Here is a 21691-nt window from a genome sequence, read left to right as displayed (position 1 = left end):
CATAAATATATTTATAAATTTTAAAGACACGCTGATCACTGAATCTCCCATTACTATCTTCTAATTCCCACAGCTCCAGAAAGATGTCTTTATAAGTGTAATCAGTTCTTATTTTTCATTTCAGTTTTGTGTGTTTGTACAAGCAGTACACGTAAGCCTGTAGCTTAAAGATTTTTTTGCACAGTGATTCCATCTCCCCACTGTGGCAAAAAGTGCTGAACACTTATTGATTGTTTTCTGTGCATTGGTTTCACCTTTCTCCCCTGGTTTTCGTTAGGTTCTGAGCTCATGCCCAAAGCCCTCTCCACCAGGATAGTGGGAGGCATTTGGTGGTTTTTCACACTTATCATCATTTCTTCGTACACTGCTAACCTAGCCGCCTTTCTGACAGTGGAACGTATGGAATCCCCTATTGATTCTGCTGATGATTTAGCCAAGCAGACAAAGATAGAGTATGGAGCAGTTGAAGATGGAGCAACCATGACTTTCTTCAAGGTAAGATTTATATTCTGTTTGAAAAGATGCTATATCCCAATTGTGGGGGGAAAGTTTGTGCACCTTGTTGAGAAGCAACATGTATGATTCCCGCTGCTGTCAAAAGCAACTAAAAATCGCTTTTTTGAGGATATGCAAAGCAGTAAAGATGTCAATGCAAAATCTCTCATGGGTAACAACAGGTAATTTCTCTGATGATTTTCACTTAAAGAATTAAATTCCTAGCAGTGAAGCAGGTGAAGAAACTTGAGCAATTTGCTCAGACGGTTGTCCTATAGCCATGTATAAGAATGAGTTTTGTCAGATTAGAGTTATGTTGTCAGTTCAATAGCATTGTACTTCATTGTAGTCTTTGTTCAAGCAACAGGACTACGCTAAGAATATTAGTGGCTGGACTGAGAAAAACCTCTTGGACTTTGTATTTTTTCAGAAACTTTTGAATGAAGCTCGAGGTCCATATAAAAATCTCAGATTCTTCCTGCTTTTCTATGCCTTTTAACCTGTTATCAAGATAGTTCAATTTGAAATACAGTGAAATATGCTGCTGAATTAGAAATCTTCTTTAGCTTCATCAAGCATTTAAGTGGGCTTAAATTAGTGAAAAATATGCATGAAGGGGAGAAAGGATGGTTTCTTCTATATCTCTTTGTGTTTGATAGCACAGAAGTGTCTTGGATCTCCCAAAGCGAGAGGTGTTTAAAATATTTGTCTGATCTTTGGTACATTTTGAAGACTTTTAGCTAGTATATTCTGGTTTTATGAGTTATTATGCTGTCACCTAAAGCTTTGCAGTGTCTGTCTAATTGGCATTTGCAATTAGACAAACTGAGGTCCAAGGTAACTTGTAAACTGGTGCAGAAATTGAAGAATGTGTGCTCAGCTCCTCTCATTTGATTAAGAGTCTACAAAATTTATTTAGGTATCAAGGCTAAATAATGAGTATTTAATCTTTTAACATTACAGCCAATCAAAGTGTACACAGAGTTTTAATTTTTAAAAATAATTTTAGGGCTTTCAGCTTCTGCTTGGAAATAAAAATCAAATCAATATCTTGGAATGTTTTAGGCTGTTTAACTTATAGCATACATTGCAAAGGTTCTGAGTATTTTCCCCGGGATGCTTGTTGGAAACATAGCTGATGAAGTTAATAGATGTAACTAATCAACTAGAGGTCTCTTGATGTCAGAAAGTACATGAAGCAGTTAAAAGAAACAACATAGCTTAAAGTCTGCAGTTCTTAAAAGAGTCGATTCACCTCTCAGGACATAAAGAGGTAACACAAGTTATTTCCTGTGTTACCAGAAAACACTACAGGGCTTTAATTTCATTTTTGGCTGGCAGAAAATTTTGAACTTTTTCTGATTCAGATTCAGACTGTGGACTCTAAAATATTAGAAAGCAACTTTAAATTAGCAGTGTCTTTCCTTCTGGTTTCCAGAAGCACTTTTCTCTGTGTATTAACTTTTAGTTTTCCTTCCCCGCACCCTTAATTTTCTCTGTTATTCACTCTTTTTCCTTTTTTTGTATGTGCATAATCTGTGGGGTTTTTAAGTGCACAGAGACAATTTCTCTTTCTCTGGATGTTTTTGCCCTCTGCATATTAATATACTGCTCCCTTTTCTGCACAATTCTTTCTTTCTGCTCTCTTTCTTCTTCTGTTTCTATTTATCTAGATATATTTTGTGTTTATCTAGTGTATTTTATCCAGGAATTAGAGAGAGCTTACTTCTATTGAAACAGCAATTGCACATCCTGCATAGAAGATTTTTGTTTGCGGTTGAAATAACTTAGACTTATGCACAACAGAGTTATGGTGTCAGTTCACATAGTTTGGTATAGTTTTGTAGTACATTAATGAGTTCTCCTTCACTATGAATAAAAAAGAGAAATCAGAACAATATACAGGATTTCTTTATTTTAAGCTGATTAGGGCAAATTAATGTTTATTCTTTTGAACAAACATATTTTCTGGGTTTTATATGCAAACCAATCATGGTTAGTAAGTGTTTTGTACGCATGAAAATGCACTGATAGTTAAGAACTTCTGTTCCAGCTAGCATTCAAATGTTTCCAAATATTTTTCTGATGTTTACTATCTTATCTAGTAGTATGTAAATTAATTTGTATTACTTACCTAATGAAATGGATCCAAACTTAAGCATTAGAAGTCACTGCAACTGTAGTTGTAGTTCAGCCAATAAGTGAAAATCATGCTGAAAATGAAAAGTAAATGGAAACTGTACAATCTCATTTGGTTCATTCAGTAACTTCCTGAAGTAACTTCCAGTTAGATGTTCAAGTATTCTTGATGTAAATGCTATTCACTAGAGCTACCTATGTAAGGAATACAATGGAATTAAATATATACTCCATGAAAGATAAAGCAAAACATTTGTACACAGACTATCTGTCATAGTATACTTTCTGGTAAAATTAGGTGTCTTCACCTAATGATGCCAAGTTATCAGAAAACAGAGTGCTGTTGTTCTGGTCAACATACTATATCTGTATTTGTGTGTTTTCAAAATATATTTCTATTTTGTATAAGCAAATTGCTTCAGGAATGTAACTTCATTAAATGAAGAAAATGAAAATGTAAGAAAATATTTTAAAGTAAGACTGTAAATGGAATTACCTTAAAACATACTACTAGAGTAGAACAGCTGATTGATACTACTACTAAAGAATAATATAAAAAGCACTTTAAACCAGGAAACTGATAAAGGAAGACAAAAACTCTCAGAAAAGTATCTTAAGTGCCAGAAGTGACACTAACTAGATGTAGATAGTACAGAAAAGTAAGATAGTATAGAAAAGGCAAGAGTTGTGTACATTTTCTGCATTGTGTTTAAAAAAACAGGATAAATACATTTTTAATTCCTTCAGAATACTTCCTGTTTTATCAGTAAGTTAAAGGAGGGGTTTATATGATATATATTATATTCTCTGATACATAGACAAGTGAATATCAAGCAGGAAGTAACACTGCACTATTGTGTCCTGTTCTGGTGACCACACTTCAAAAATATGTTTAAAATTGGAAAGAGTTCATTAAAGGTGAATGAATGACTATGGGTCTGGAAAAAAGCATTGCAGTTAGAGGCTATAGAACATTGGTTTGTTCATTCTGCTGAAGAGAAGGTTGAGAGGTGACTTGATCATGGCCTGTAAGTGCCTTAATGGAATGAGACTTTGGCAGCAGATGACTGTTTAATCTAGCAGAAAAAGTCATAATGATACCCAGTGTTTCAAAGCTGAAGTTAGGCAAAAACAGACTAGAAATAAGGTGCATATTTTTACAAGTGAGATTCATTAATCAGTGGTACAACTTATCTAGGAGTCAGCTGAATGCATCCATCATGTGGCCACTGTAAGAAAAATAGATACAGCATAGCCCAAACATGTTACACTTTTAATAACATGTCTACTCAATGAAATACATAGCCTTTGTTACACAGGAACTCAGATTAGATTTTAGTAGTCCACTCCTACTTCAAATATCTATGAAAGTATGAGTTCAGGGTGTCAGTGTGGGGTGTGGGCATTGCACAAAGATTACTGAGAGGATAAATTTATCATCTGTGTGTATGCTTTTCCTTAGCTATTTTGTCTCATTCTCATGAGAGTGCATTGAGTAAAACAGTGGCATTACATTACAACAAGAAATGAAGGCACCAGATGGTTTTCTAATGTTAAATGAAATTATCATATCTTGGTAGTAGTTATTAGTTCCAATCACAATGAGGCTCGGTAGCTACCCGTGAGACTGACAGTAATTTCTGCATCTATTATCTACATAGCGGTCCATTGAATGCTTTCTTAAAAAAACTTTGGAATCTGGCCAAGGCTGTGTGGTACTCAAAGAGAAAAGGAATGTTTTTTGAAGGAGAACCTAAATGGGAATCACACAAACTGACTGTTGGATTAAAACCTGCTAAAGTTAAAATCTTGGCGAGAACAAAGGATATATATTGAAAATGCTGCTACCCTTGTGAGTCAAACATCCCTGTAAAATAGCTTTGATAAAAAATGAAAATGTTGTCTTCGGCAGGTTATCAGGCCCTCCAGGTCATTGTATACCTTCTCATGGTTTGAGAAACATGACATTACAAATCCTTTTAGAAGCCAGAAAGTGAAGGAAATTTTCAATGCTGTCTTCTCTTAAAATCTACTTATCTAGTCTCAGCATGGAAAGGAAGTAATTTTATGAGTCTGTTACATGTCAGATGGATCTGGCGGGCCATTTCATTGGAAACAACAAAGAAAACCTTACTATTATCCAAGAATCAGAAGGAAAGAAACATGAAAGTAAATTCTAATCCATATCTGCTGCTAGGCTTGTAGTTTCCACTCCTGATAAGTGTTTTGGTGTTTCTCATATTGTGGATTTTTTCTTAGTTATGAAGTTCTCTTCCTTTCTCTTGGCTGCTTTTATGACTATTGATAGTTTTCAGGTTTCAGAAGCTTGTATTCCTTGCTGTTTGGAATAAGATAAAAAGCATTTATTTTTTCCATTGGCTCTGATTTCTGTGGTCTCTCAGTCTGTTTCCTAAAATCTCAATGTCTGTTTTCTTGCTGAATGACAGCTCTGAAATTGAGAACAATGTTAATTGTACCCTGTTTCTATTTGTACCACATTTCTTCATCCTCACACACAAAGAAACTATTACAGCACATATTCTTAAATGTGATCTACAATGTTTTTTCCTTTTTGTGAAGGTGTTGTGTATTTCTGTTTTTCTCATAATTTTTCATATCTGTATCTTTCAATGTCAGATTTTTTTTCTCCTGTTTTTGTACAGTACCGTGCCCAGTGAATTTTTCTCAGTTATGGTTACTAGACATTTGCATACAAAATAGTAAAAAACAAAGTAATTTTTCATTCTTTAATAGCAGTAGATTAGTGTCATTACTTCTGTATCATGAATTAAGCTCGCTGTGAGAGTAGTATATTTTATACCCTTGTTTTGTTGATAACAAAGCTGAAGCACTAAAAGGGAATGTATCTTTTTCAAGTTCACTTGGTAAAAGGCAGATAGGGGACTAATTCAGGAAAGCTGACACACACCTTAGAACTATCTGATAGGCTAGTCTATTTATCATTTACATTTCCAGTTTCTTTCCTTTTCTTCCTTAGGACTCATTTTTATACTCCAGCTCTACTTTTCAACAATATCTTCCATTTCTCCCCTCACTACTTTTTCACCACAAAAATCCAAGCTGCTGACCCTTTTAGTCCCCTGTTATCCTGTTCCCACCCCCACCCCCATCCCCTGCTTTTTACCCTAGACATTTTATTACCACCTCCCTCAGGAAATTTTGGGTGCCAAGAATTCAGTGCTTAGTGTCTATCTTGCTCTTCCAAATTCTCAGCCTATTGTTAAAGGAAATAGCATGAAGGTCTACATATACATTGCAAAATCTTAGAAATAGTCCTTTAAGGCTGAAAGAAGGAGTTGTAGGGGAATGTTCCCACCGCGTGCACTTGAAGTACAAATGACAAATCCCCTAACATAAATGAAAGAATAGCAGCACGAATAAGGATATGAATGCCATTCATTTATTATGAGTGGTGGTGGCATTGGCATGCATAAAGCCAGTATAACTGCAATGGGTTTTTCAAACCTGGGTCTGAACATTGTAACAGACAAATGACATTTATCTGTTCAGCAAATAAGTATGCAAGTACAAGGATATGAACATATACTCACACAGAACCTTTATCTGAATGCTGCAAATAAAGCATTCTGAAGTTTAGAAGTGCATGTCAATTACGTGGTTGAATTGTTCCAAGTGAAAGGTGAAAGAAACACCATTTCTGAGGTTCTCAAATATCCACTGACTCACAGTGACTAATGGAAAACAATTTTTTGGGTCCCAGCCTCTGTGTGCTGATCTGGATAATGCTTAAAAAATAATTGGTAGCAGATACCACAAATACATGTTGAGTTTGCTTTAAAATTATTTCACTTTATAGATAAGTTGCATTTGAATGTAACAAATACAGACTTGTTCTTATGCATAAAAACACTTGGCACTTCTGATTAAAAAGGGAATTGCATATAAATACTATATAATCTTTTCTTTTCTTTTTTCTTTTCTTTTCTTTTTTCTTTTCTTTTCTTTTCTTTTCTTTTCTTTTCTTTTCTTTTCTTTTCTTTTCTTTTCTTTTCTTTTCTTTTCTTTTCTTTTCTTTTCTTTTCTTTTCTTTTCTTTTCTTTTCTTTTCTTTTCTTTTCCTTTCCTTTCTTTTCTTTTCTTTTCTTTTTTCTTTTCTCTTTTCTTTTTTCTTTTCTTTTCTTTTCTTTTCTTTTCTTTTCTTTTCTTTTCTTTTCTTTTCTTTTCTTTTCTTTTCTTTTCTTTTCTTTTCTTTTCTTTTCTTTTCTTTTCTTTTCTTTTCTTTTCTTTTCTTTTCTTTTCTTTTCATCATGATGGTTTGGGTCTATCTGCTTTGCACACATACAGTTGAAATGCATTGGTTTGTTTTTCCCATGATTTTTCCCTCTTTGCAGGAACAACTACTCAGTTAACCACTGAATGTACAAAAAAAAAAAAAAAAAAAAAAAAGCCAGCAGAGTTGCAAACCTGTAAAGCAAGGTCTGTGGTCACTCTGTAGACTTGTAAGAACTAAATCTGCAATGACAGAGGCTGTGAGAATGAGCCTCTTTGGCTCATTCTGGACAAGCTGTGGACAATGGACAAGCTTTGTCCAGAGACCTCAAAACACCTCTGCCTCACTGAGTTCTACTTATTTCTTTAAAAGATCAAGGAAGCTAGGTAGAGATAGGTAGGTTAGATGATGCATTAACACAGAGTATAAAAGCAGCAGTGCATTTGAATTCTAAATAGAAGAATTTCAGATACATTTAGTACCATTAAGTTCTTTGAGGTGACCTGTCTTTCTTGCAAATCTGAGGGCAGAAAGCAGAACTAATTCACATAAAGGGCCTCATTCCAACCAACCCTCTAGGTACTGGGACAAAGTGACTGAAATGATTTCAGGCTGTCTTGATCCTTCCCTCTTCTCTGGGCTTGTCAGAGCTATTACTGTTGCTGCAGTGTATAAGAGCATATGTTTGGCTGCTTGTTGCATCTCAGTGCTGAAGTATGAATCTAGAAATAGATGGAAAATGTAGAAATCCACTACCTTTCCACCCTTGCCTTTGTCCATGCCCATGCCTTCTCCCTTCCCTTTCCCCATTCCCCACTCCTTTTTCCTTATACTCTGTTCGTCCATTATGGGCTGAATAAAATGAACACAAGAACTAGACAACTTTTCATTTCTGCAAAGACTTATACTGCATTATGCCGTATATCCAGATAGTAAGCACTCTTAATAAGCTGTTGGGTAATATGTGGTATTCATGAATAATTATGCTCCAAAATCATAGGATTCATATTTATCATTTACACCTGTCTCCAGCTACAGCTCTTAGAAACATTAAACATGTACAAATGCTTTTCAGGGTCCTCTCAAAGAAATATACATAATATTCTAGTGAAAAGATTAGTTATTCACAATAATTAAAATATTGAACTAAATATTTAACATATGAATTGCATCCCTGCTAGTTATTTTTGAAAGAAAGTCAAAGTGAGACATCATAATTAAATTAAAAGCTGGCATTAGGAAAAGTCTTCTTTGTCTTTGGATCAATTAATGTTTTCCACATCTTAATATCTGCCTTACCCCAAATATTCATAGTGGAAAAATTTTCATGCTGATCTCCCCACAGAACTCTCAGGTAACTTATGTAACTTATGTTCCCATCTGGCTATTTCCATTAAGTATTTCTCATTGTGAATGCAATGTAGAGCTAAAATGAACATACCAGCAAGAAGCTGACACTTGATATTTTTCAAAATTGCATCTGGCAACAATATTCATTAATTAATGCACATGCATTAATCATCTGTACTGTACATACATGATAGAGTTTGTCTGAATAAAGGTGGGTTTTTTCAGTGTATAAGGTGTGGTAAAATAAAGCAAGATATAATTGCCATTTGGGTAGAATTATAGGATACCAGAAATCAGAGCCCAGAGGGGGAAAAAAATTGCCAATAACTGTACATTTTTCAATGTTTAAAGTCAAGCCTGATATACAGATGTTGTACAGACCACACTTTGAGTCCTAAATTGTGTCAGGATTTTTTACAGGCAAAACACAAGAATTTCTACCAAACATTAGCTGATTCAGAGCAATATTATAATCTAGATACTTGAAAAATCATTTTGTAATTAAGAGAAACACATTCTGTCTTTTATTTTGGAGCATATATAGGGATGCCACTGAAAACAGGAAAAGGAGGGGCTTTTTCCTTTAAAGTCAGATGGAGTTTAATCACTACTAATCACTGCAAATTGCTTCTGGTAGTATCTCTCAATAGCTTTCTTCTTTTGTTGCTTTGGAATCAACTTAAGCCAGTCCAACTGTGAGTAGTCCAACCTCTTCTCTTGCCTTCAGTCTCAAGCTCTGTTGTCTCTACACGTCACAGGGCTGTGGCAAGCGTCAGTCCAGATTTCTGATCCAGCTGAAAAAGAATTCTTTTTTTGTTCTTGCATGTTTACTTTTCAGTTGTGAAGAAAGCTGATCTGTCTGCTAGAAAGCTAGAACTTATGTGAGTGTAGCGGAGGGTGTCTGCTTCCCACGCAGGGCAATCTTATATGACCCTGATAACTGTGAAAGCCACTGGGAAACCTCAGCCTTTGGGAAGTGGGTTCTGTTGCCTATGGATTTGGAGGTGTGAGGATGGGAAAATCAATTGCAATGTAGTTGCAGATACTTCCAGAATGTATGCTGTCCTTATGTATTGTAGGTTTTGTCGTGACTAGTATGCCCTTTTGATTCCTTTCCCTCATGTGAGCTTAACTTTCTGACCTCCACAGGGCCTGTAATGGCACTGCTGACAGGATCAGTCATGAAAGAATGACTGAACTTTGGGTTCTGATCACAGGTTTGGTTGCAAGGCTTTTTCCTCAAAAATGCATAACCTAATTGCTATCTAGCCTTATCACCTTTCTCTTCTTCTCTTGCTGCTTTCCCTCAGGAGGCAGGGCAAGAACACTTTCCTTTTCTCTCTTCAGATTTTCTCTTTTTATGTCTGTCTTTAGATCATGAGCAAGGTGAGAAAGCGAACTGAACTAGATCATAGAGAATCCTGCAGCTGCAAACAGCATTCTATATGAAAGATACATTTCAGAGTTAGGGTTTGTTTAGGAAATTCAGAGTACATCTAAATAATTTTAACTATCAGAGTCTGAAAAAATAATATCTTGCTCATCAAAGCAAATAGAGCTATGATCAGCCAGTTCTTTATGACTGGAGTAGTCTCCTGATCGGATGATTATCTGCCCATGAATACATTGGGCAAAGGATAAGCAATATATTTCTTAACATTTTGTCATTTGTTCGGATATGGCATGTGATCTTTCAGTATACTCATCAATGTATTGTATAGGAAATTATAGGAGGTTATCTTTTTGTGCATCTTAAGAGCTAAGACAGTCACTCATAATAATGGTGATGATCATAAATAATTTGTTATTTTACACTGGATTTGACTAAAGCTCTCACAATATATGTTTAAATGTAACTGGCAACTAAAATCCAGATAAGTTAATATATGAATCCTGTTGTGACTTGTGATTTGAGGGAAGCATGAGAGCTTGTATTATTTTACTATATACTATTAGTAAACTATTATTTCTAGCTGGAAACTAGGCATTGTGAAAATTAACGAAGGATGTAGTATTGCTTACCTGAAAATATTTGTATTTGAGTAGTCTGTCTTTGCATTTGAGAACTGAAATCAGCTCTGCCTCAATGAGCTATAAAATACAGCAAGTATCATAAAGGCCTTTGAAGACTTGACTTTTCTGGTCTTTTTTTGAAGAACTCTTACTTCCTTGTGCAACAGAAGGACAGTGGTAGGATAGAAACTGTTTTCTTCCTCTTTCTGCTGCTCTTACCATCTTTCTGTTTCTCTGTCTTTCATTTTTTATTTTTTGATACAAAACATTTTCCTTCCTTGACTTACAAGGAATCTTCCAAAACTCTTAAGAAGCTTCTATATGACATGTCTGATAGAAGTTTCATGTACTCTTTCATACATTTCCACTTTCTGAAAAAGGAAGACACAACCTTAAAGGAACTTTCTGTGAAAAAGGAAGACTAGCACCAAATATTTCTGTGATTTGTTGGGAAGGCTGCCCTGCTGTTCTTTTACTCTTTTACCTTATCTGCAAAAGAAGTTGTGAAAATAGTTTCTTTGATGTTAGAACTTCTATCTAAGCTTATCCAGATAGTTATAGTTCAAGTATATTTTTATTCAGGTTGAACTGCTGAGGAATTTACTTGAGTTGAACAAAATCAACACTTTGGTTCCTTAATTTATTTCATGGATAGACTTAGTATTTCTGATGCAGCTTTTGTCCCTGAAGTACAGAGACCCTGAGCATAGTTCATATTAAAGATGTGCAATCCAACAATGGTATTCTAGTCAGGGGTTTGGCTACCCATGAAATCAGAAGTTACCAGAGGAAACACTGAAATTTCAGTTATAAATTCCTATTCTAGTCACAGGTGCCTCATAGAAGAAATGTCTCTTCTGAAATTAAGTTTTTTGTTGTTAGGTTGTTTGGTTTGGTTTGTGGCTTTTTGGTGTGGGTTTTTTTTTTTTTTTTTTTTTTTTTTTTTTTTTTTTGTAGAGCCTGTTCATGATGAAGATTTGGCTGTCTCAGTGGCTGGCTTTTCAAATCATGTTATCAAAGATGAAAGGAGGATTGAAAGGAAACTATAAGGCTCATCTCATAAGCAGTATTGAAGCCATTATTTGTTTTACTTTCTCATTTAGCTAATAATGGATTTATGGATTTCTTTCCAAGATAGAGCTTGATTTTTAAATACTCCAAATAAATTTCTTAACACTACCCCAAATAATTAAGACTCTTGGTCTTAATCTTCAGGTCTTCAATTTTCCTTTCAGAAATATAGAATTGCTTTGACAAGTTGAATCGCTAACTTTTAGTGGAATAAATCTAACAACAAAACCACAAGAACTGATAAATATTGCAGTTTTAATATTGTGTGATTTGAGATTGTTTTTGTTATTTTAAAATTTGTTGACATGTGATGGAAATAAGTCATTAAAAGCCTTCCATTACTATTTATTTGCCATTTTAAATACTTTATTTTTTTACACTGTATTGTGTTACACAAACTCTATTTTAATATTATTAACTTCATAGGTAAAATGTGTAGCAAGAGCAATTTATTATTCTTTCATAAATATAAGAATTGTAAAACAAAGCATGGCATCCCTAAATTGATAATGAGGAAAATGAGGAATAGGCTGTATTCCTGAAGTTTCTCAAAATGCATAGAGTAGGATTGTACTAACATTAAGTTGGTAAATGGTAAATTTACCAATAGATTGGTAAATTGGTGGGCTGGTGAAAGAATCTCAACTAGTGAATGAGAGAAATAGGAAGACATAATAAGATCCTGTGTTTTGGTCTCAAAGCTGGAAAACGGGCGCCTCCAGATGATTTTTTTTGCTAGGATAGTTTTTGAAACATATAGGGCAGGTTTGTTCTCATCCCAAATGTAGGTACCTGCTTTCCTCTCAAGCAGTTATCTACTTGCCTTTCATTGGCACTGGAAAGAAACTGAAAGGCACAGAAAGCAGTTCTTCCATACTGCCCTAAGTAACTGTCCTAGAAGGGCAATGTTCTCCAAAGCTGAAGAACTTCTCCCATTGACTGTGGAGAAGCTTAAATTAGTACCTTGGTCTACATGCTTAACGTGTAGGTGATTATAAGTATGTAAGATAGATCTTATAAAATTTCTGGTCACAGCACTAGGCAACTTTCATGTATGTATAAACTGCAGTATGAATGTAGGGAGAGGCTGTGATTAAAATCTATGTATGCAAATTAATTAATTTTACAAAGAATAATATGACTAATTCTAATTCTAATAATAAAGCTGACTTAACTAGAGCTGTGGGGATATTTGTGTTAATTTAGATTATTGGTTTAACAACCTGTGAACAGGTTTTTATTTCTTACATGTTGGCACTTAAATGGACACAAAAAAAATAAGAGAAAAATCTCTTTCAAATCATAGAAAACATTCACATTTTGGCTTACAATTGGAGTTGGACTATGGCCCAAATTCTGGTCTGTTTTTGTAAACATCATATTTTGAAAGATTGACCTGGTCATAATGAGTGTTCCTAAAAGTAAGCCAGTGATTGCAAAAGCCTATCTTTCTAAGACAAAAAGTGAAAATAAAAAGTAATAAACACAGTCCACTGTTTTGCTTTGCTCATGTGATTCCATATGTTTGATCATATTAAAGGTTGAGTACATTTATCCTCCACCAACAGGACAGATGTTGCAGTGTCATCTGCTGTATAGCTTGTCATTTTTTATTACATTTATGAGTCCAATTAGGTTTTTTTATTGAATTAGAGAGACAGGTGCAAGCTTTTGATCTGTGCACAAATAATATATTTGCATTGTTTGCATATTTTGTTGGAAGTGTATTGTAATCTTGACAAATTCTATGCCAGAATTTTCATGGAAACTTTAAATTGAATAGAATTAAATTTGAATAGGATCAACCGCATTATTAAGGTTTAGTAGGTGTCAATCAAGAAATGATGAAAAATCTGAGGGTATGTACAGATTATAATTTCTGAAAACAAGTCAAGCTCCAAACATTTTTATATTGTCATTCTCTAAGTTAGTATTTGGATATCCAAAATTGTGGTATGGTTTAATTTACAATGGTTAGAGCAACTCTTGATACATTTAGAGGAAAGAGACTCTCTTTTCAAGTACTTTGCTTGTTTTTTCTGCATTACAAAAGAACAGCAAGAATAAGGAAGCAAAAGAATTGGCATAGTAATTTTTTAGAGCATGGAATCACCTTTAAGCCTGAAGATGACAACACTACAGTTATTGATTCCTTTCATTATTATGAAATTATACAATTATAAAGAAATTATACAATTTCTTTAATTGTATAACCAAGTTCTATTCACGTCTGGGTTTCTGCATGCATATAAAAGATTAATAGACTGACACAATAAAGTTAACAACCTTGTTTACAGGAAAAATAAAATTACAGGAAAAAAATATAGAACAAACTATACACTCTAATGGATTCTGAATTATTAATTCTCTTTAGAAAATTTTATTTTTCTGCACTTTTGGGCTCCTTGGTTAGAAGATAAAACAGAGACAAAATTATTAAAGTTAAAATGGAATAGGATAGCAAAGGGTAGGGTAGGACAGGACAGGACAGGATAGGATAGGATAGGATAGGATAGGATAGGATAGGATAGGATAGGATAGGATAGGACATTTCAGCCGGAAGGGACTTAAAACAACCATCTAGTCCAACTGCCTGACCACTTCAGGGCTGACTAAAAGTTAAAAGCAAATTATTAAGGGCATTGCACAAATGCTTCTTAAACACTGAAAAACTTGGGGCATTGACCACCTCTCTAGGAAGCCTGTTCCACTGTTTGAAAGTTACCTTAAAAATTATTGTTAAAAAATCATGATTTCTGACCCAACATTTTGAAGTAAGAATTTTGACATAGGTTGTTTAGAGACTAAAGTAAAATATATGAAGAAATGTTAATTGGAGAGTAATTTAAAATACACACAGAATTCTTAGATCATTTCAAGTATATTGTTCCAAATGCATTATATGTCTCTGCCTTATACATTTTCAGGCAATTTTTAAAGTAGTAAATAAAACAAATCAGGACCATTTTTAAAGTCAAGATCACTGGGCTAAATTCTCTTTTCCATAAAAATTATGGGATCAGGCAAACCCACCCTATTAGGAACAATCTTTGGTATGCACTTGACATCTCATGAGCTGTTATTGTTGGGGTTTTTTGTCTTGCTCCCAAACCAATTTCTTTTTTTTTCCTTTTTTTTTTTTTTTCTTTCTTTTTTCTCCCCTTAGTTGTGCTGGTTCAGCTTAAAGCAAATTATTTCTATACCCTGAATATCCTAAAATGGAGCTATATCCTTCTTGTATTTCCTTTCTATGCTTCTTTCACAAATAATTCCCATTGCTTTCTGTAGGTATTAGGTGTTTCAATACCTTTGTGAATCTAGGTTTAAAGACATACAACGGAGAAAAAAAAGAAACAAAACCAACCAAACAAACAAAAAAAGAGCTTGTTCCAAGACCACACAGAACAAATTGTGGTCATTAAAGCTGAAAGACTGAATTTTTGCCACAACAACAAAAAAAAACCAACAAAAAAATGAGTTATATGTTACAAATGTTACATATCTAGAGGCTTGGACTAGAGGAAAACTGAAGTAAATAAAACACCAGTGGTTTAATAGTTTCAGTTTGTTTGAAACCAAATTGTTATATTTGATATTTAATTTAAACATGTAGTGCTTTTCTTTCCATCACGCTGGTGTTTCCCACAGCATTTAAATAAGGAGTATTAGATAACTGATATTATTTACCATTTTAATTTCAAATGAAATATTTTGTTAGTGTAATATCTGACAAGAAGAAATTCTTTCATTTTACTTGAAAAAAGAATCTTTGATGTCTTTGTAATCAAGGACAGCAAAACAAACATAATGTTTGTTCTGATATTCTCTAATGTGCATTACTGATTTGTAAATATATGTTTGGAACATATTTTAAGTGATGACTAATTTCAAGCTTATTTCCATAGTGAACACCATGTATTTTGAGATGGATATTTTAAGTGGGACCCAGAATGACTCCTCATTTGCTTAAAAAATTCAAACCCAGATCTACTTTGCATAATTTTACATAGGCAACGGTTCAGTATAAAACAAACACTCCTTTTCTCCACATACACACATATAAATGATGACTACATGTTTGTCTGCATAATTTGCACACAGTGTTTCCCCTGAAGGTATAGGAAACACACTGCTATTTTACTGCACTCCTTTTGTTGAAGAGGAAGTGGTGTCATTGAATAGAATTGCCTCATCAGACACTCTACAGAAGTGCCAAGTTGTAGCGATCAATAGGGAAATAGCAGATGTGAAGGTTACTTGGCATCAAAGAATGTGAGTGGAAGACTTTCCTATGGGAAAGTGCTTCATTACACTTCATCTGTACTAAGAATATCGGTTCTATCAAGCTTTCAAAAATTAGAATATGATGGCTTTCCTGACTCCAGCTCTGAAAGAGTCACTTTAACAACAATTAAAAATTTAGATAGATATCTACCTGGATAATTGCATAAAGTGGCTAGGATTTTATTAATTTTAAATTGGAATGCTGCAATTCCTTCTCTCTGAAGAAAGCAGATCCAGCACTACTGTGGGACAAGAATTGGCTCCCTGGTTGATCACTATACTGTAGATGAGTGTAAATGCTGCTTTTGGAGCATGTTCATAGGAAACAAACAATATTTTATCATTTCTCTAGAGTATAAATATTTAAAGACTTGTTCAGAAGGTTCCTTGTTTTGGGACTAGCTTGGATATTTATGCTTGTTTCTTTTTCTGAAAAGTATAAGCGACTTTTCAATGTTTGTCCACACAGGAACTGCTGCAGAAAAAGTGTGTTTCAATACATCAGTCAAGTGGATGCTCTTTAGAGAGATTGCTCTACAGGGAATAGCAAAACCGGAGAGTCAGTAAACAAAATGATGTTGAGCTGGCAAGTCAGTGGATCATAGTATTTGTCAGTATGAGAGCTTACAGTTGCTGATAGCAGTTGAATGCTTTTCTGAGCAAGCTGTAAAAAGGAGCAGGTGTTAGTGAGGATAGAATACTTGGAGGGAAATATTCACTGACGGATGATTTTGTTACATTCACTTTACAAACTTGTGAGATTTCAAAAAGGTGAATTTGAGGCTGAACATACTGGGGGTTTCCCTTATAAAAAGCCCAACTCCTTAATCATATATCTTTCTCTAAGAATACCTCTAGTTACAGGGGTGGATACATGTTTCTTATAAAACATTGAAACAATTTTCTCACCTCACCTATCTTTAAATTAAAATACTGCTTAATGGAAGTTCTACCCCTAGTCTAGTCTGCTTAATTAATACTTAGAGCAAATTATATTTATTGCCAATGTGAAAAAGGAGTTGGCATTAATTATCTAAAAGCACCTTTCTCCCTGAAATACAGCATGGATTGAAAATTAATTGTCCCTGGTCCTTGAGCTCTGTTCATGCTAATAAACAAATAAATGCACTGGAGCACACACTGAATCAAAGGTTGCACTAACAGTTGAGATATTTAGAGCCAGAATGGAATCTGATTTGCTGAGTACTCTGCAGTGCTTCAGCTTCCTATGCCTCCAAAGTCTGCAAGGTATAGAACTGAGGGCTTTGGCATTAAGAGCTTAAATGAACATTACATGGTATCTGTCGAGATTGCTCTTTCATCTGAGAATACTGTGTAATAATGTGTACAAGTAAGTTACGTCTACCTTCAGTGCTTGCAGATACATTTGATGACAAGAGAAAATTATTCTGCCTTTGGCTTTAAAGTGAAGCTGAGGCATTCCTGTCATGCAGTAGCCCAAACCCAAATACTTTGTACCTCAATAAACATAGCCAAAAGCATTTTAAAAATCTATTAAATCCATCTTGCATTTTTGCTGTGTTTGATCAACAATTTATCAAAGCAAGTAAAAGAGAGATAGCAGTAAAATTTAGAGCTGTATCTAATATGTGAAGTCATTTACAAACTGAACTTTATTAGGCTTTTAGTTTAGATAGTAAATCTGTATTAGTAATGGAAAAAATAGCCTTATTTAATTATACCAAAAAAGTTAAATGTCAGCTTCTTGAAGTTAGGAAAAACTTTAAGCACTTTAGGCTGAAACCTTCAGTCTTCTTAGTCTAATACAAGTGGACACAGACAAACCTTCTTTTCTATTGTGTATTATAATGCTTCTGTACTTGCTCAGAAGCAACTACACACCCTTTTGGCCAACCCTATCTCCTGTGTGCACTGAGATTCAGGGCCAAGATTGCCCATAAGTGAGTACTCTAACAGCTATTCAGCTGGTCTAAAACCTGTTCCTTTAATCGGGATTGCTTTGGTAGTGTAATGACTCCCCTTGTATATTTTTAGTTCACTTATTATATCTCTTTTATAAAAAGCACTGAGTATTATAGTTTTCAGAGTGGGAAAATATAGTGTGAATACATGTAATATTGAGCATGTTCTGTAACTGTTTATCTAAATTCCATTAAAACAAGCATTTTGCAAGCTGTCATAGAAAAGAAAAAAATAAAAACCCCTACAGACCAAGATTATGACAATATTTGATTGTCAGTACAGGTATGTGTCTTGTTTATTAAATATTGCAATCTAGCTAATTAGACTATACAAACAGTATTATTTTTCACTGTAGGTCCCCTGACAGTTTTCTGAAAACAATGAGCATTTTAACAGATTACCTAAACAATAAAGTCAAAAGGATTAAATTAAACTTCTTTTCCCCATGAAATACATCATAGTGATGCAGTAAAAGATTAGGAATAGAGCTGCTTCAAAGTTCAGCTGTACTTTTTAACACATGGATGCAACCAGGTGCGATGAAGAAAAACATTTATCAGAAGAATCTGATTCTGTAGTTAGTAGAGGATAACATTTTATCATAATCCTATCTAAGAAATCATTTTTCATAATCCTATGCATTATCAAAACAATTGCATCAGATGAAACTTTTTACACTTTACTAACAGTGGCTTTATTGCAGCCTTTTTATTTTCTAACCCCCCAGATTTGTATCCCTGTGCAACTAAGTCCCAGTGAATTGTGCTGAAATTTTGTAGGTAAATAGATGGCTATTAGATCAGATCATTAATTTGCAATTGTAGCCTTCTATGTACTGTTACCAAAAGCTCTTTCCTCTAAATTTTGACTTAAACTAATACACTCAGAAATCTGCCTTGCCAGAATGTTTTCTGCTAAATTGGTCAACAGAAAATACATTAGGATTTGCTGCAGGATGTTCACAGATTATTGATGCAGAAATATACAGTGTGAACACAGCAGTACTGTTGCTGGTGCCATCAAATGCATGCCATGAAAAAGTTTGGGGTATTACTAAATTCACTGTGTTTTACCGAAGCAAAGAACTAGCTCAACTGGGATTTGAAAGATCACAAGGAACATATAGATTCTTTTATATGTTAATTTATGCTTAAGAGGCATAGAATAATGCTAGAATGTCTGCTGAGCTAGTTTCCTTCCTCTAGCTCCTTTGTGGCAACCACTGAATCACACCGCTCCTTTTGGACTGATAAATTTCAGTTCTATCTTCTTGTTGTCTTTATGGTGTTGATATATGCAGTTCGGTCTCGGGACATTCTGAAAAACAAATTCTTAAATTAGAGCTAGTCCTTGTAATTGTGTTTTAAATTCTACCTGTATAGAAAATTAGGTTAGTTCTATTGTACTGTCAGAAATAAAATATCATACACCAATGCACTTTCTCATGAAAATAGTATCTTGTTCTATCATTTGTTTACAAGACAATTATACCACACTCATTCCTATGTTAACTACAGGCACTTGCAACTCCATTACCAGCTAACCATCACGTTAGTGATAATGGCTCCTGTTGTGTTGTTTGGTTGTTTTGTTGTTTGGGTTTTTTTGATTGTTTTTTACTGTCATATTTGTTTGTCTCCAATATCCTGGGCACTGTATTAATGTGGAGGTACATTAAAGCCATAGTGCAATTCAAATGGTTAAAATCTGGGTGAAATTAGGTATGTGCTGCAACTCATAACAGGCACAAAATCCTGAATGGAATCCCTGCCATTCACTGATGAGATGATAAAAGGCAGTAGGTGCTCTGAAGCATCAGTGATATAAATATCATGTGGTGAAAAAGCTTTCCCTTTGCAGTAGAATTCCACATGTTAATGTGATGAAGTGGTAACCATTTTCTGCAATAAAGTTATGTAGTTTTCACATGTCCAAACATCTTCCTGTCATGGAAAGCTGCTTCCCTACATGGGCCATCTGGGGTCTTAAGAGCTTGCATGCCTCCAGCACTTCTGGTTACTTCCTCAGTGTTGAATTAATGCAGTGAAGTATGTACATGCTCAGTATACAGAGAACATAGAGCTGTTTTATTGAAAAAACAGTTGTACAGAAACAAACAGCTCTACAAAAACAAACAAATAAAAAAAGCAAATACCGCCCCCCCCCCCCAAACAACCAACAAAACCCACCCTCAAAAAATAACAACACCCAAAACAGAACAAAACCCAGAAGACATGAAGTAAATTAAGAACAACACTTAAGTGTTGTGTGGCACCCTGAACCTGTAATCATTTAAGAAGTGTTGGAATTAAACCAAACTGTGACCAGATAATCTGAAATGTGGATCTTGAAGTTCATAATACATCAAAGTAGCCCATTGAATCTAACTTAAAATATGCACATTTATGTTCACAAAAACTATTTTCTGTCTTAAAACACCATAAAACCCAAAGGAACTGGGCTGTAAGATTTTCTAAATATTGCAGTTGGCTAAAATAACAAAGAATCCAAATTAGAAAAAAAATTACATTCTGCCAAAGAACTTTTTTTGACAAATCTACCTTATTTTCTCTTCTCTTCCCATTGCCTTTTTTTTTGTTTTGGTTTGGGTTTTTTTGTTGTTTTTGGTTTTGTTGTTGTTGTTTTTTTGTTGTTTGTTTGTTTTGATTTTTATTTGAGGCAAAGTTTATTTCTGAGCAAAAAACACTCTTCCATGCTGACTGCAATTCACAGAACTAATTACCCAAAAGATCAGTGTAAAACTTTTAGTCCTATTTTTTTCGGACAGATTTGCTATTTAAATTTTTATCCTTGCCAATGAGGTTAAATTACCTGAAGATTTCAAATTTCTTAAAAACTTTCTGCTTCAGTCATATGTATATATCTTAACTTTCATTTAAAGATGTGGTAATGTGAAAAGATCACCTGTCCCTACAGAAATTTAATGGATTTCAAATTAAGGGAGGAATTTCCCTGCATTTACAGAGTTGCAGAGCTGATTTAAAAATTTTCTCCAAAAGAAGAGGATAAGATTAAGGAAAAACAATTGTATTTCTAATAATATGGTCTTTAAGGCAAATTACCTGTTATGCATTATAGTAAAACTAAACAGTTTTAAGTGAAAAGGGAATTAACCCATCTCGTTAATTGCTGTGGTTAACATCATCCTCCTTAGATGCTTCAATTTTCTGGCTACTTTTCTAATACTACATTTGTAATGGTATAGTTTCATTTGATAGACCATAGTGGTTTGTTTAAAACATGTATGCTTAATTATTTAAATGTAAATGTTTCTTCTTACACTTTCATTCTCTAAAGATTGTATGTACTGATGAAACAAAATTTATTAAATTTAGTTTGAAAAGCTATTTTCAGACTTAACTGTCTCAGCTTATTTCTTTGCTCTTTATTCCTGAAAACCAAATGTAATTAGAGCATACTAGAAGAAGGTTTCTTGAAAAATCCTCTTGAAACTGGAATGATTGGATTGTAGGAGCACATGCATCATACAGTAAAATACATCTTATGTGTGTCATATTTCATTGTACTTCTTAAATTTGAAATTCGTTTTGTTAGGCTCAGTTATCTTTTCCAGATGATATGGAACAAAATTCTTGGATTCAGGTATGCAGCATTTAAGTTTATCAGATTGCTGCCTACAAAGCAGTTTTATGGAGGAGTTATTCTTACCAGAAATTTATAAGGTGGATATGTATATGTTAATAATAGTACTGGTTTTAAAAACAAAATTATTTTTAAGTAACGTAAACAAAATTTTTATTACTTCCTTAACATCTCTATCAATAACTTCTCAGGGGTTTTTTTAGTGCATGATGATGCAAGCTTGTTAAAAAATAAGCCTATCACTTCTAAATCACAGCTGGCGGAACTGCCACAACAGATCTTTAATGTTGATTTCACCCCAACAGCAGGATTCCTCTGTCATTGGACATTATTGTAAAGATGTAAATCTATGTTATACCTTTCCATCTGCCTAGCATTGATATTTATCACAGATAGCAGAGAAGTAAGTTGTTAGGTGGCCCCAGATCAGAACACTGCAGTCCCTTTTAAAGTTTGGAAAGCGAGAACACACCTTTGTCGTTATTAGGTTTTGGGCCTGAGGTCTAGGAGTTGGTTCTTT

General features: G+C 34.2%; 1 protein-coding gene across 2 annotated transcripts in view; it reads left to right on the top strand.

The window, feature by feature from the left end:
• Positions 1–21691, top strand: part of GRIK2 (glutamate ionotropic receptor kainate type subunit 2) — a 409634-nt gene that overhangs the window by 312679 nt on the left and 75264 nt on the right. For both annotated transcript variants that reach the window (XM_040599269.1, XM_040599270.1), the window contains exon 13: positions 278–495. In XM_040599269.1, coding sequence (XP_040455203.1) covers positions 278–495 — 218 coding nt within the window. The remainder of the gene's footprint in view (positions 1–277; positions 496–21691) is intronic.

The sequence above is a fragment of the Falco naumanni genome, chromosome 6 (genome assembly GCF_017639655.2).
Source record: "Falco naumanni isolate bFalNau1 chromosome 6, bFalNau1.pat, whole genome shotgun sequence".
In the NCBI taxonomy this organism is placed as follows: domain Eukaryota; kingdom Metazoa; phylum Chordata; class Aves; order Falconiformes; family Falconidae; genus Falco; species Falco naumanni.
The sequence above is the reverse complement of the archived record's forward strand: the minus strand, read 5'-3'. Positions and strand labels throughout refer to the sequence as shown.